The 17,588-nt window shown below is 39.6% G+C and overlaps 1 protein-coding gene across 4 annotated transcripts in view; it reads left to right on the top strand.

Moving 5' to 3' along the window:
* Positions 1-17,588, top strand: part of spon1b (spondin 1b) — a 153,561-nt gene that overhangs the window by 53,492 nt on the left and 82,481 nt on the right. For all 4 annotated transcript variants that reach the window (XM_061721170.1, XM_061721171.1, XM_061721172.1 and 1 more), the window contains exon 6: positions 608-756. In XM_061721170.1, the coding sequence (XP_061577154.1) occupies positions 608-756 (149 nt within the window). The remainder of the gene's footprint in view (positions 1-607; positions 757-17,588) is intronic.

A 17,588-nucleotide genomic window follows, 5' to 3' on the forward strand; every position in this document is an offset into this window, starting at 1 on the left:
TTCCAAAAACCACAATGCCATGCACTAATAGATGTGTGTCTACTGTGTGGTTGAGTTTGAAAATTGGTAATAATCCAACTGAACTCATCATGCATCAACATCAGTCACTTTTAGCTCACTTTAAGCTCAATCACTTTATTTTTTGCAACACCTATTGCGCTAACTGGACACAAGTAGGGGCTTTATCAACCCCGGCTGGGTCGCCAAGGTGTGGGGGTCTGATTTTTGAAAGACTCAAAACCCTTGATGATCCTAGGTTACATCACTAATGATGTGTCCAGGTGCACAAGTCGGTGTATTGCCAGTGAATTGATACTTGTTACAAGACATGGTTTTTAAAGCGGGGACAGTGAAGTGAACTTTTATCTTTTGATTGAAGTATCCTTTCCAAGTCTGGTCCACTATATGGAATCAAATGCTGGACTGTTTAAATTCCACAGGCCTTCATTGCTTAATTGGTATCCACACAGTGGGTGACAAGATTGAACTAACTTACCACTCCCAGTCAATTCCTGCCTTTTATGAATAATTACCATTCTGCCCAATGTTATGATACTTTGACAGATTCTTCAATTTATATCCTATATTTCCTGTACGTGTACAACAGGAAGAGCAAACCACTGGTCAGCTTTGATTGGTGCTTCCCACTCCAGGAACTATGTGCTGTGGGAATATGGCGGCTATGCCAGTGAAGGAGTTCGTCAGGTGGCCGAGCTTGGCTCCCCCATCAAGATGGAGGGAGAGATTCGACAGAAGGTAGGCTTTTTGTTGGCTTTGCGTGAAAACATTTTATACTGAAAACATCTTCAGTATACATCACCATTTCAATTCTCTCAAACCAGATTTTTTTTCTAGATAATGCACATTAAAATAAAACAACAGAAAACAAACAAAAAAAAACCCCCACATTTGCTTAAAGTATGAACCAAAGAATTCGACAATTCATCTTATCAGTTTAATACATTTTAGTAATAATCATCCAGTTTTCTATTTAGACCTGCATAGATATACATCATTTGATCCAACATCAGTTTCCATGAAAGACTGAATCTTGAGGAGCAAAGAAGTGCAGAGACTGTTTAGTTTCTCAGTGCTCCTCAAAGAAACCTCAGAAGGGATTTGCTTATTTGTCTTCAACAGTCCATGATAATGTTAAAAGATCTCGGTGTAGAAAGGGAAAAAGGCTCAAATGCTCGGCTGGACGCCCATTATCTCCAATTCCTCTGATGCCACTGCATCAACAGCTGATATAACCACATAGGCAAGGATTACAATACAGGTTCACCTTCACTAATGCAACCTACAACTTACCTGTGCACAAAAAGGAGCCTTACAATATGTCAACCATGTCCACTTTCAGTGTCGATGTCTCTGGGATCAGAGGCATCTTGAATGTATCATCAAACTAGAGATGTTTATCACATTCCAATTAGCATTGTGGATATTTTCTGGAAAATGGACTCTGTGTAAACATTCCAGGCAAATGGTTATCAGCAAAATGACCAAAAGCCAGGATCTGTGATGTGGAGATGTTCTGCTGGTGGCACTGGCAACGACAGCATACACTTCAGTGATGGCAGCAGAAATACAGAGTTGTACATTGAGATGTCATCTTTTTCAGGGACATACACTCATTTTCGTGTAAAGTCACACATTGCAAGGGCAAACCGGGAAAAAAAAGTTGATCATCCTGCATTGTTCCACACACAAATTCATGACTGAAATGGTTCCTTTTTGGGAAACTTCACCACACAACGCCTCTCAAGTCTTGTAAGAAATAAGAGCAACATTACAAAGTGATTAAACAAAGCTTACTGTTCCAGCTTTTTTTTTAATGTGTTGCAGGCCTGAAACATAATGATAGATATATGCCAACAAATGAAAGGACGTTAACAAAAAAAAAGAGGAAATCTTATCTAGAGTTGATAGTAGGAGTGTAACGATACATTAATCTCACGATACGGTACGATACACGATATTGAGGTCACGATAACGATACGATATTATAGCAGTATTTTTTTTAACAACCTTGAATGAGGAACATATGACTGGAAAAAATGGTCCTTTATTTGAAAGACACAAAATACAAAACAATGCTGTGCGTTTGCCCTATTGTTACAGTTTGTAATGCTTTATAACTGTTTAAGTTTTAAAGAGCAGGCCAGGCCAACCATTTTCCACAAACTGAACTAAAAGTAAATGTCAGGTTTGCATTATGCATCTTCAGTTTCATACAAGTAAAAATATTTTGCCACAAACTGTTTCTCTCATGTATGACTTGACTTTTTTCTTTTCCAGAAATTTAACAACTAAAATTAAATAAATAAATAAATAAAAGTAAATAAATAAACTATTAAAAGTCCCAAACTCAAAATGCAACATGACTGTGATTGAGCTTATGACAGAGCTAAGAGCTTCACATGCTCGCAGCCTGAGGCCGTAAGGTGAACCCCGTTATCGTTTCATCCCGCTCCCACCTTTGGGGACGACACAATCTTTACATCATAAAAAAGATTGATTCATGCTCACCTTATAAGTAAGTTCGGAGCTCAAAACCCCGCAAGAGTCCCGTGATCGGGACCGCAAAACGGTACTAGTTTCTTCTGAGCGTAGTCAGATTTTGGTCCGCGGGTCGAGGCGCGGTCGGCACATGATCCTACTGCACCAATAGGATGTGCGTTACTAGTAAACACAATATATAAATATTAATAACCCAATATCGCGCTACAGTTTGTCACCTCCAGGACATGTATCGTGACGTTTTTGTATTGCAAAATTTCGTGGTACGATATATTGTTACACCCCTAGTTGATATTGACCAAAAAAAACCTCAAATTAGATATAAACATTACTACGTGACGAAAATAGTATCAGCTGTGCACAATGAGTTGAGCATCTGTTCAAAGTTAATACAAAGTTATTACAAGAGGGAGCACTAAAGACGGAAGTTAATGACAAGCTGAGGCAATAGGAATCGAAGACTGAGCGCAGAGACGTGCACAGACACAGACACACATGCCTACCCAGTTTCTCCTGATGAAACGTCAGCTCATGAATGAGCAATTCAATGAAATTTACACATCCATCAAAGGGTTAATTTAACAACATGGGGCTCCTTTATGGTTGAAGCTTCTCATTGTTGTTCTCATTAAACCAGATGCATAAAAAACATGCATGGCACTGGACTGAGGTACCTTTGAAAATATCAGCAGGCTTCTTATGAGTGAACTATGTTTATAGGAGATTGGATATCTTTAGAAGGATTAAATGGATAGCACCCTGGGAGCACCCTCTGTTCAGACAAAGAAAAGCACATGAAAAGACCAAGCTAATCTGCAGCAACAGATATCTTTATGTAGCCTGATGGATCAGACCCCCACCTAGAAAGATGTAGGGCAGGACTGGGGAGTGAACCGAAAATTAATCGAAACTGACATTTAGAACCTAAATACGACGTAATCATGCTCATGTCAACTATTTCGGTCACGTCACTATTGAAATGTAATTTTGTTTGCAAGGGCTATAAGATATTTGATTTTTTGTACATGTCAATGTTTGAAACATTCATTTACAAAAGATAAGTTATTTATTTTACCATAATATATTAAAAAATGTTAAACAATTTACTTCATGAGTAAGTAATAGAAGTTGTGTTTTTCTTTTAATATATTTTTTTCAAAACCTAAATTGAAATGTGCTTTCATATGGATTTTAATTTTCAAGTTGCAAGTGCTTTAATTGCAATAGTTGGCAGGCATTCAATAAATAACCTTAAATGGCTCATTTGTATGTGTGTGGGTTTGTTTGTGTGTGGGTGTATGTGGTGATTTATTTAATTTTTTGTTTGAAGGGATGTGCATGTAAAATAATAGTTGATCAACCATAACCAAGGTAATATGTTCAATTAATTGTAACATTGACGGGACGTCATAATGGCCCAGCCCTAATGTAGGGTCTTAAAATGATCCATAGGGCCCGATTCGAGGATGGCTGCTTATTGAGCTGCCTTTGCATTCAGTCGGTTAGTGCCCCCACCAATCAGAGCAACATATTCAGAGCGACAAAAATGACACAACGGGAGAGTGTTGTGAAAAAGAGTATATTAAACTTTCACTGTAGCCCATCAGGAAAACAGCAAATATGAGTCTTGTAAATGAATGTGTGCTGTCTTCTGTTCAATTTCAGAATAAAAAGGCTGAATCTCTAACTGTCGATGCCAAAGCTGCTAATCCTCAGCTCCATGCATCTGTTTACATCCAGATTATGCCACTGCATCGTCATTGTGTTAAACCCACCCAGAGACTCAGGATAAACTGATTTGATTGGCTCCCCATGACTTTTGGGTATATTTAATGAGCTCCAAGGGATGATGCCTAAAGGTTAACTTTAGCATATTTAAATTTGCTTGCTTTAGATTTAGATTTTCTAGCCTAATATTTATGTTAATCTTTATTTTCTTTTTTGTTTAGGCTCATTCTTTAGTGATCTCTACAACTCTGATTAAACCTGGTGAAAATTACATACAAGGGGCAAATTACAAAACCTTAAACCATGTTCTGAGTTAATACTCATTTCCACTGCTGCTACCAAACACTTGCCACTAAACCTAACTGACACAAATTGGTAGTTACTCTGTGTTTCGCAGGTGAAAAATACAGTAGCAGTTCTTTTACATTTAGGCCTAGATTGTCACAGAATACGTTGTATGCTCACTTTTAGACCCTTCCAATCCTAATTAACATGTCACATGTACGTTACCCGGGTTTGACAATGATCTATAGGACATGGAGGTCTCTGCCTCTTTTTCTGTGACACACTCGCTCTCTCTCTGTTGGCACTGAAAGGTGTGTGCTGGCCATTTGTGAGGGAACAATAGTGTGTTGTTAGTGGGCTGTCAGTATGGTGTGTGCTTGTCAGTTTAGGTTTGGGTTGTTGTGTGGAGACATTACAGGCTGACGGACAGCCCTAACTCCTCTGTTGGCTGGCTCTGTCTGTCTCTCGGACTAATAATTACCCTGACACAATGAAAACTTCAGCCACTTTCATAGAAGAATGAGATGGCTTGATTGTGTGTTGTAGAATGGAATGTTCGCTATTGAGCTGTAGGATGAAGCAGCTCAATTGTACACCGCGCACTGGAATTTTAGCTACTGAATTGTTGCATTTTGTTGGAGAAAGTCTCAAAATCTTTTCTTAGATACAGCAACAAAACAAAAATGCTTTCTGTGCAGTGGTTCACAATCATGGATATGTGTATCTAGAAACCTGGCTCCAGACTGTCACCGTCGTTTAACAGAAAGTGAAGCAAAATTTTCAAACCAAGTTAAAATTTTTAATCTTAATTAATCCATGATTTCTGTAATTAACTGCGATTAATTGCAAATTTATTCACACATTTTGTGCTGTTCTAAATTACCTCAAGGTATTTTTTTTTTATGTTTTTAATACTGTTAAGAACATGAGAAAGGGCAAATATGCTGCTTTATGCCAATGTTTATTCAACTTGCCACAAAAAAAGCTTTTGATCTGAATGTAACATTCCTTCATAAATACAAACACAATGTAGTCCCAACTTTACACTTGTAAAGACTACCTTAAGATTCCTTGTTTTTTTAAGCAGCTCAAAGTAAAACAATGAACCATATACATCACAAACAAGAAGTGCATTGGTCAGTTAAATTTTTCATGCAATTATGTCTCAGCTCATACGGAGGAAAACAAAAGGCTCAAAAAATATCCCCTTCTCCTAAATGGGATCAAAACAGGGGGATACAAAAAATAAATTACAAACAAATAAAGTGCACATGTAACGGGAGTAACTCAGCCGTTTCCTCACCTGAATCCTCAGTCCTCAGCCATAAACTTGTGCGAATCGCAGTGTGCGTGTGCCCGTCTGTGTGCATGTGTGTGTGCAGGGGGGGATTGTTGAGTTATATGTTTTATGTAAAGCGCTTTGCGTTGCATTTCTTATTTTGTAAGAAAAGCGCTTCACAAATGAAGTTTGATTTGATTTGTCTCGTCCTTTTTGCAAGCTGCTATCCAGCGTAGTCTGATTTTGACGAGGGGGGTGGGGGGGGTATTTGAGACTCGACGTACTTCGATGGTAATTCATTTCAAATCGATGGTACATGTAAATAACTCCAGTCTTGTCCAGCGAATCTGGCATCTTTTTGAAAGTGAACTTGCTGTTCAAAAGTCGCTTTTCATTCTCCATCTTTCAGTTCACCAGACTTTTCCTCAAACTACGGGTGCCGTCGAGCGCCTGAAGTTATATGAATTTTATGCGCCTTTTCTTTTTCTTTTTTTTTTTAAATGTGCGTTAAAAAAATTAAGTTAAGAGTTAAGAGAACGTTAAGTTAACGCGTCGTTAACGTGTTAAGTTGGACAGCCATTATATATGTATATGTATATATATATATATATATATATATATATATATATATATATATATATATATATATATATATATATATATATATTTATTAAGTCATCATCTAAAATGAGGAAAAGGTTTATCTGCAGTCATATACGCGCAGAGGTAGTACTGTAGGCTCTCGTCTACTCATTATGGTACAGCAATGTTTGTTGGTCTCATGTTTGGGATTTCTTGCTTTTTTTTGCTTGTTTTTTTCTGATTATTCCATTTCACAAAGCGATCTTTCTTTAAACTGTTTGCTTGTTATCAGAGCTTCTTCAGAAATGGGATAAGAACAGGGGAAAAACATGAAGCTTTTACACTGATGTTTAATTGATGATTCTTCATTTTGTACTGGTGCTCCTAAAGTTTTCATAGAAGAGCAGCGGTACGGATGGTGGAAAAGGTTAGACTGGAGCCCAGAACACCGTTAACACATACAGTACATCTAAATATAGTAAGATTTTTGAAACCCTGTGCTCCTTCATTTAAGGTTTCCTTCATAGTCAAGATAACTGAAGCTTCTGAAAGCTGAGAAAGAGCTTTTCAATTCACTGGGATGTTGAAAGAGGACCAAACATGTGTTCACTTCTGTGTGGGAGATATGCTGCCTGTGCACCATTTCAAGTGGACCTTCCTGCTGCTTGGCAATCATACCAATCTTATATGAGTTAATTACATGCAACTAGATGTAATTAACAGGGCCTTCAGGCAGTTTAAATTTTTAATCAGGCTCACATGACTCTAGCTAATCAACATTAATCACAAATTAACTGCAAATAAAAAGCTAATTTATTGCAAATTAAATTAAAATGTGTTTCATTTAGGGATCTGTTTAGTTTTTTTTTTTTCATCAATATTATACATTTTAAAATACATGTATGATTCATGCAAATACATCATTAAATCCTGAGATTTATGCTCTACAAGGTTGTTAATTTTATTCAGTATAATTTGTCAAAAGAATAATTGTATTCTGACAGATGTTATTAGATTATTTACAGATCATTTTCTCTCGTGTAAAGCTAAAATAATGTAGTGGTGTGCTAAGAGTTGGGCATATATTCATTTATTATTAAGTTAAACTTGAAAAATTTCTTTTCAACATTTTAAGCAATTTTTTTTCTCATTTTTACATCTGTCACTTGGGTTCCTCGTAGGAGATGTTGAAGTAAATTAATTTGTCCCAAAAAGCAGATAGCATTTTTACTGTTAGCAAGCTGGTTCCCTAGTTTGTAGTTTGTAAATAAGAAATACCAGTGGAATCATGAAAGAAAAATAGGATATTTTTTTCAAAAAAGAAAATGTAAAAAACACAATAACAGAGATTTACCTGCATTGAGGCAAGACTTTTGCGTGCAGGTGTATGCAAGGAGAAATACATTGAGGTGTTTTTTCCTTTTTTCCTCCTTAATTTGCAGGTAAAGAAGTATTCTTTAGTAGTATAACACTAACAACAATCCTTTCTTAAAGCTTTAGACACAGATTCAGACACACACAGAGCGCATCTTTTCAATTCCCTGGGATGTTGAAGTACAGACTGGGTGAACATCAAAACGGCGGCTGCAAAGGTGGGAAACTGACATGGGTCAGTAATCCCTGTCTTAGCAGGGAATCCCAAGTATCCAGAGGAGCAATGAGCAGTCTTGATGTTTGGACAAAGCCATCAGAACAATCTCTCCAGCTGAGTGCCGACCAGTACGGCAGTAACCAAAACAGGCTCAAGTCTGTACGAACACAAGAAAACTGGCAGGCAGACAGAGTCAGACACAAAGACCTGAGAGCTCTCGCTGTGATGATGTGAGTACAAGCGAGAACCTTTCCCTCCAATAAGGACAGCACTGCACACAGTAGGAGCACGTCACTTATCGTATCCAAAAGTCATGCAGCAGAATTTAATAACTTGAGAGAAATTAAACGCAGGTGTTTTCTGGAAGCAAATATTTAAACACTGAATCAATGTTGACACAACAGCCTATCCTATTCCACCAGTGCAAACCTCAGAAAGTTCATGGGTTGTGCTCCTGCATTCATCACTCGGCAGAGACGTGACCTCACTCGGCTCCTACTCTCTGCCTTAAATTGATCTTGGCCATTTTACCATCAATCAAACTCTCCCTGCTTAGCATGTCCACTGCACAGCCCTCGACATGCATGGACCTGTGGACAAATATGCATGATTTCACCCTTTTTCAAAGGCTTCAGGCACGCATCAGTTCATATTGCAGTTCACACAGCGCATAACTGCACACCAGTTGCCCGGACTCTCGTGTAAAACGGAGCTGACTTACAGTACTGCTCACACTGTTTGCTCCGGAGGATTCAGCAACGCGTTCAAACCTGCCAACATACTCCAGTATGTTCACTTAGTCTTGCACGGTGAGGACAACATGCAAATTTATAACCAAAGATCTGCCAAACATATCATGAACTATCATTACTGGTATTAAATGTTATTGAAGGGATGTGCATGTAAAAAAACTGCATATATTCTGAAAGCTGAGTCAGCTTTCAGAATATATACAACTCATGCTGCATATACAACTAAAAGATCCATGTGATTCAGGTTTTTTAGTTGTCTGTGATTTTAGACACAACTAAAATCACAGATTATTCTCTCCCAGCATTTGTTTACATAAGTAGTGATGAACATTTCTTTCTTCAATGACCACCCAAGCTACTCAAAACAGTAATTTTTACACAAACAGTGATGCTTGTGAGAAATAAACTCACTTATCTAAAATAAAACTTACATTTCACTACATGGAAAAACTGCCCACCCTTTCTCCTCTTTCTTCTTTTGTCTGCACCCGTTCAGTCTGCTGCAGTGACCTTTTATTTATTTAAAAAAAAAAAAAATTATATATATATATTTTTTTAATAATACTCAGATGTACCAGCAATGACAGGCCAGAAGCCTATAAGCCAGGTTTCTCATCATTGTATGAAGCTTTTTTTTTTTTTTTTTTGTTCTAATAAGAACAAGATATAAGGGACTAAAGATGAAAATTAGCCGTTGGCTATAATCTTGCATATTTACATGTATATGTTCATTAATATGTATTGTCCCTGTTATAAATAAAATAAACTCTAAAAAAAAAACTCTATATATTTTTATCCCTGATTTTCCCCCCATTTATCACCCAGTGCTTCTATCTAAGTCAGTCCTGGGCATTGCCATCCTCTACCAACCCCAGGAGGCCCTGCACTGGGCTCAAGTCTCCTTACTTGAGGAGTGAGCAGGCCGCTTCTTTTCACCAGACAGGGTGGGGTTTCTCCGGCCGGACGTAGCGCGTGGAAGGATCACGTTATTCCGGCCAGATCCTCCCCAACCCTTATGCGCCCCGGCTAAAAATAATAATAATAATCATTTTTAATAATTCATTTTATTTAGAGGTGCCTTTCAGGTCACCCAAGGTCACCTTACAAGTGATACAAACACACATTTATAAGTTAAAGGAGCCGTCTGTAAGAAATGGCCAAAACTGGTACTGCAGTCACTTTCAAAATATTGTTGAGCGGCGTGTACCCTCCCCCTCCTCCCCCCGACCAGAGGTTGCCAGGTAGGCTGCAGAATGCAGCAGGAACGTAGGCTGCCATGGCACGATAATTAGAGCCGAGCTGGCAACCCGGATGCTGAAACAATACTGACTTGGTGATTGGGAGATAGGTGGAGGGTGGAGCTTCAGGCCAAAACAAAAAATGACAACATAAACATCAGTTGAGGGCTGCAACTCCTCTTTTTAAACTGGAATATCCTGGCTTGAGTGCTGTTGTCAGTGACATAAGTATTTGAAATGAACATGATTTTTAAATGTCTGTTGACATATCAGGGTCATTTTATGATTCGTTTTATTATTGCTCTTACATACAGCTCCTTTAAAATACAGTTAATACAAAAAAGCAGGAACAGACAGCATAAACAAAGTACATAGACCAATAAATAGAACAAACTGGTGCAGTGTAGTGCACAGTGTCCGGTTAGAGTGAGTGAGCGAGTTTAAACAGGTGAGTTTTGTGTTGGGTTTTGAATGTTGTGATGGAGTCTGTCTGTTTTATGTGTCGGGGGAGGGAGTTCCAGAGTCTGGGTGCCGAGCAACTGAGGGCTCGGGCACCCATGGTGCTGAGGCGTGAAGTGGGAAGGTTGAGAAGTCCAGCCGAGGTTGAGCGAAGGGTGCGGGAGGGAGTGTATGAGGCCGTGAGGGCTGGGCAGAGGGGGCATGTATAGCCCAGGACTGTTACAAGTTTTTGTGAGGGTAGCTCACATTAGCTACCCAAGGGAACACGGGGAGAACATGCAAACTCCACACAGTAAGGTCCTTTCGCCAACCCCACCCAGGGTGTGGGCACTGAAGTCATGGGGGAACTTAAAATGCACTCAGCACCCACAGTGTTCCCCGGCAGGAATTGAACACAGGACCTTCTACCTGTGAGGCGGCTGCACTACCAACTTTGAATTTTTAATGTGACCGCCAAGCAGGACACTTTAAAATGTAAGCTGTACTTCTTTCCTTTTAGTTTCCAGTCCAAATAATTTAGACACACTTTAGGTGTGCTTGCTCAAAGCCAAACAGATGTTGCTACATTTGTTACTCAGACCAGCACAGCAACAAAGTATCTTGAAGGTTATGAAAAAATGCGTAAAAGTCACCAAATCTGGTCGACAGAAGTGAAACCCACAGCGCTTTGCACCCAATGTAATTGTGTATTGAATAGATGTTATGTATGCCTGAAAAAGCGAGAGGTCAATGTGAAGTACGCATGTGAGACAGAGGGGTAGGGAAGCGGAATCAAAGCACTCCATCTCCTTCGCTGCAGTCACTCAATTATATCATTTTCCTATTAAGTGGATTTGGCCTCAAGGAGAGCCGTTTTTATGGAGTCTTGTTTCTGCCCATGATTACCAGCTGAGAAACAGTAGTCAGGGTGGCCATACTGGCTTAGTACGTAGAGTCTGACTGAGACTAAGGCATCATGAGTCTGAAATAACTGAAGATACAAGAAAAAAGATGCTGAGTAGCAGGAGCAGACAGGTGGAGAACCCAAATTCCGCCTCACAAGTGGCAGCATGTTGATGTAAAAATGCACCATCAATCAAAGGTTGGGACACACTTTCTCATTCATTTGAATGGGAAAGTTTGCCCAAACTTCAGACTGGTACTGTATTTACAGTATATATAAATCCACTCTCTCTTCTTTTTATTTTATTTTTTTTATCCACAGTTACTTTGGAAGTACTCAGAGGTACTGCGTATTGTTTCCCGACGGTATGTGACACATCAACAATGACGGTCAACAAGGGCATAAATAGGACTTAAAGGGAAAGTTCGTTTTTTTACAACCTGGAACTTATTTCTGGCATTTTTTATGGTCGTATACTCACCCAGGCAAGTTTGGTGTCATTTGGAGTCCTTTGGAAGATATTAGGGGTTTTTTTGCGAGCCGCTTCTCCATATAACGGTAGCGCATGGGGGCACCGCGGGACACAGACGATGCAGCGTCTAAATAACACATGATTGCCGCGAAACTCCTCATTTCTTTTATGAATCACTAGATCTGCTTCCAGGACCTGTTGTCTACATCCGGGGCTGTCTGTGTAACAAATAAATCAGTTTGTAAACAAGACCTCTGAGCTCATGACGCCATCTCTGTGCGCGCATCGCAGACACAGCTCTGTGTACAGCTGGAGTTCGCTACTGTTAGTTTACTGTTAGTTATTTGAAACATGTCTGAATATTTGTCAAATTCTGAGGTTGTGGACGACGACTTTGAATATGATGGACGTCCTTACCGTTTTGAGCCAGAGTATACGGCTGAAGAGCTCACTGAACGGAGGACAGAGTGTGCACACAGAGATGACGTCATGAGTTCAGAGGTCTTGTTTACAAACTGATTTATTTGTTACACACAAAGCCCCGGATGTAGAAAACAGGTCCTGGAAGCAGATCTAGTGATTCATAAAAGAAATGAAGAGTTTTGCGGCAATCATGTGTTATTTAGACGCTGCATCGTCTGTGTCCCGCTGTGCCCCATGCGCTACCGTTATATGGAGAAGCGGCTCGCAAAAAAAACCCTAATATCTTCCGAAGGACTCCAAATGACACCAAACTTGCCTGGGTGAGTATACGACCATAAAAAATGCCAGAAATAAGGTCCAGGTTGTAAAAAACCGAACTTTCCCTTTAACATACCTGACCTGAGAGCTCACAAACAGCAAAAGTTAATTTGAACCGCTTCAAATGTAAAGTGTTTGTACCTCACTGAGGTCAGTGTACCAGCAAGAATACAGTTGCTCAACATAACTACTTTTTCTCAACCACTTGAGCGTGCTACTTAAATCTGTTTGTATAAACCCCTGAGCGAGCCCCGGTACTTAAAGCTGTTATTTAGACAAGTGAAATCGCCCAAGCTAATTTTAAAGCAAAGCTGCTAATGTCACAAGGTTATGAACTGACTGAAAAGACAGATTTGGTTCCCTTTGGGAGCTGAATATCTTTATAATGTCACCACTCCTCAGGAACAAAATTACACAGCACATCTAAGTATTGATTACTTGGAAATGTCACATGCAGTGGAGAGTGTATAACGATCACGTGAGAGGAGGTTGTAAAATGTGCAGCTTTGCTGGCCAAGGGGTAAATAGTCAACCTTTCTAATGCCACAGCGCGCTGACGGAGGACAGAAACAGAATCTGCACCTACGTCATTATGACTTTCTGTAAAATGCCATGTGCTCTGCAGTCAGGTGCAATCACATCAATAAAGGACAGCAAAATGTCAAGAGCTGCTGGCCAACAAGCCATTTGTATCAACTTTAAGGGGGAGTAGGGTGATTGTGGACCCAGTCAATTACATTTTAATGAAGTTAATGCAGTTCTCTGCCTCCGTGATGATTTCAGCCTCTGAAATCCAAGGGTGTATCAGAGCTTGCTAGCTCCATAGTGCACTCTTGCACACCTCTAAAAGGATTTGTCAATTGCATTCTTCTTCTTTTCCACTTGCATCTCTCAGGAAGTGCTTCAGGGCAACCGACTGTCATGGTGACAGCTGTTGTGAGGACCCATTTGATTTGCAATTCTTTTGTGCCGAGGCTTAACACATTGGAAAAACGTGGCTCAGCTTTTAGCGCTGCAGAGAGTTGTCTCACCTTTTTCCTTTTGAAACCGGGAGACAAAGGAAGCAGAGGCGTGAAGACAGGTGGACACAGGTGCTCTGTCCAAATGTTACCCAGAGTCTTTGAATTGGTCACATTTTGGTCCCCATTAGGGCACTCTTGGGGAAAATTGCAGCTGATATTTCCTCTGAACAGAGTGAACTTTTTTTCAAAGTCTCAGTTTCGCCAAAAAGTTTGACCATTAGAAATGTAAAAAGTGTCACAATGACCTTTTCTGTGGCTGGTGATGGTGAGAGATCCATCTCTGAGTAACGGCGCTGGTTCACTGAACCGGTGGAGTAGTTTCTTCTTCTGCTATCTTCAGCAGCGATATTTTTAAAGTAACTGCTGAATTAGTTGCATATTATGCTCAATTAACTTTAGAAACCATGTGTATTGCTGTTATTTTTCTCTGCATATTTCTTCTGTGTTGCCTCTTTTGCAGTTTTTTCTTCTTTCTTTCTTCTATCTTTTTTCTCCTTCTGTGAATTATTCAAGAAAAGTGGTTTGACTCTCCCTCCTTTAATCACTAGCACATGCCAACGTTGCTTGTAGCTATTTACACCTTCCAGCTTTCATTTTCTTTTCTGTGCTCACTTATGTGAATGAAGATATAGGTGTAGATGTCCCCATTTCCCAGTTTATTCCTTCACCCATCCATGTATTTCTCCCTCTTCATTTTTTTAGCACCTCACTACCTGACTGATTGGCATTTTTTTACTAATACATCAGACTTTCGTTCCCTGGTGCTCTGACATGCGTATCCATCTCCCCCTTTTCTTGACTACAGCCTTTTGCTGTTGATCCTGTTCTCTGCCCTCTGTATTTGTCTTCTCAAGGTGTTTATTATTTCTTGCCCTTTTTATGAAAGGCCTTATTCCAGACAACCTGGAAGAGCAGGGTGAAGGGTGAGCTGTAGGAGGATCGGCCGAGAGAGAGTGGAGTGGCAGGAGAACTATCCCTCACGTTCATCCCCCAACACTTCACAGGAAATTGGTTCAGACACACTACAGATTGTCAAAGGGGCCGACACACACGCACACATGCATGCACACACACGTATAACCATAAACAACTCCCTACATCTTTATTGCTTCCCACCAAAGGTCTGGATCGCACTACCGAACAGAATAAGACAACACAGCGCTGCAGTCTTCTCCCCATTCTGTTCACATAGCTGACGCCTGTCAGATTAAGAGGAAACGCTAAGCGATGCTGTATCTCTTTCTCTATGTGCATGTTCACAACCAGTTCCTGCTTCTCTGCGGTGTTTTGTCAAGCTGTCACCGTGCCCGCACTCCAACGAGAGAGGAGTCTTTGTGGCTTTGCTCAAATTGCCTCGGCAGGGAGACTCTTCGCTCTCTGACATACGTGTGCGTGCTGAATGGAAGTACGAGTCAGCTTTAGAGTTCACAGATTATTCTCTCCCAGCATTCGTTTACATATATAGCGATGAGAGCTCCATGTTGATCAGGAGGAATTCTTAACAATCCCTCTTTACAGAACAGCTTCCCCAACGCATTCGCAGAACGTATCTCTGGGGTGGAGGTCTGGTCTTTTATCTGAGGCCAGTCTGCTGCAGATTCCGTTTGATGCTTCGGGTCATTGTTCTGCTGCATCATCCAACTTCTACTAAGCCTCAATTGGTGGAGAGGCAGCTTCACATTTTTGAAAACCTTGAGAATGAATGTTTCCCTTGATGATGCCAAACAGTCAGGCCCCAAGTGAATCAAGCCCAAATCATGATGCCCCCCATCACACTTTAACATTCACTTTTAGACAAGTATCCTTCCTTAATAAGTGACACAGGCAGACCTGGCAGCCCAGAGAGGACTGGCTGTGTCGGCTCTTTCCACAAAGACAGCTGGAGACAGAACAACACTTCCTGTTAGAGTGTGTACAATACAAAGACATTAGATCCAAGTTCTTTCCTAAAATTAAACAACAAGTTCAGGATTTTGATTCCCTCTCAAGATCAGGACAAAATCCGACATTTAATTGGAGAAAAAAAGGAAAGTGCTTTAGAAGCAGCTAAATACATCAGCGCATGTCATAGATGGAGAGAAACACAACCAGACAACACACTCTCCTTAACTTAATGTAAAATAGTTCTGTATGTGTATATATATATATATATATATATATATATATATATATATATATATTGTATGCATGTGTTAGTTATTTAATGTTAAATATTCATTGTAATTGTTTTAATATTTCATGTATTAATTGTATTGTGGTTTGTTGTATGTATATGTATGCTTTGATTGGGTGGGCAGGATGCACGTTTGGGTGCAGCCCACCCCTGCACCCCCCTAAAACCGGCCTCGCTTACAGGTGAATGAGACATGGGGTAGTTTTGTTGAAAATGGGCTGTCCAAAATGTCCTGGAAAACATGACTCCTGCAAATGCGCGTTCCCCAAAGTTTGTGGGGGCGTGGCTTTGGACGGAGCGCTGACGGGAGGGGGAGGAGGGGGTGGGGCTTAGAGGAGGTGCCACTTTCAAATCTTGCTAGCTCTCCAAAATCAGGGACTATACCTTTTAACTAAAAACCTAAATTCATAGGGAACACCGTTTCTGCCGATTAACTTTTACAAAAACACTTGTTTTCAGATATGGCTATTTCTTATTTGCCATGATGAACCAAGGGCCACCTACTAGCAGCTCACATTATGACGCCAGAAAGTGCTGTCCTTATCATAATGAATCATACTTTTGATTGGATTAATTACAGTTTATATTTGACGACTTTAAATACCAGATTGAGCAGTTATGATCAATTACTGGCTCCCACAAATCTTTTTTTCCCTTTTTTTTTGTCTTTGCTCAACTAAATGCATCACATGCCAAACCTCTCACCCCAGAATTTTATTAACATAGCATAGTCTTTGAAGAGGACATTTTTCACTCTAACTTGCACTAAGAGCTAGCAAAACATAAAAAAAAAAAAATGTTGAAAAATAATGCTGTATTAGGCTGCAGAAAGGAACAAGCTGGTTTGGTATGACTTTGGTAATAATAATGATAATAAAAATGCATTTCTTAAGTAATTTTCATAATAATGTAGCACAAAGTGCTTTACATATTTAAAAATACAGACCCCACCCAGATAGCAACAGGTTTAATGGAGTCACGGATTGTAAATTGTAATTTCATTGTTTAACATCAGTTATGTTTTTGTAGGTTTTGTTAATATCGGTTTGCATGTTTTACCAGATCATGTTACTTCTTTGTCAGTTATATGCAAGTTATCAATCAGTGGATATGATGTAATAGTGAAAAAAAAATAATTAAAATGTACTGCCACACTTTGCTCAAAACAAAACAGGGTGAATATGATTAAATATTTATAGTTTTTAGTGAATTATGTTGGTTGGATTTTATTTGTACAAATATCCCTTTTCTTTAACCAAGAGCACTTTACTTTTATTTATTATTTATTTTTATATTCTTGTTACAATAAAAAAGACCCTTTAAGCCAGAGTGCTTAGGCTATTTGTTTTTCTTTTTATTGAAAAGGCTGTTTTACCGTAATCCACAGACTGTATAAAACAATGGACCAAGCTTGCAGCTGGAACACGCCCACTGGATGTCAGTCAGAGTTAGCTTTGCTCCCAGCTCCTTCAGCCGAACTCTGCGAAAATATCTGCAGAGCTGCCAGCAGACATTTACAAGGGAATATACCGTTTCATATGTTTCCATGAACTAAATCCAAAACTGTTGTCAAGGCAACACTCCATGTGTGTAGTGTCAAAGGCCCCACATATGTGAGGGGCAGCCTCATTAACATTTAAAGGCAAGTTCAGCTGATTTTGACTAGATAAAAAAGGTTGTAGATTTTTACAATCAGTGAACATTTTTTATCAAAGTATATTAGTGACTTTTCATTAAGACCTTAAAGAATTATATGAACTTATGGTAAATGGGCATCCGATGACCCCTTTAAGGAAAATCAGAGTTGGCTGAGATTGGAATCAGGATGTCAGACATGTTCAAAATTGCAGTCAGATGAGTAGT

This window comes from Cololabis saira, chromosome 5 (genome assembly GCF_033807715.1).
Source record: "Cololabis saira isolate AMF1-May2022 chromosome 5, fColSai1.1, whole genome shotgun sequence".
NCBI classification, from domain to species: Eukaryota; Metazoa; Chordata; class Actinopteri; order Beloniformes; family Belonidae; genus Cololabis; species Cololabis saira.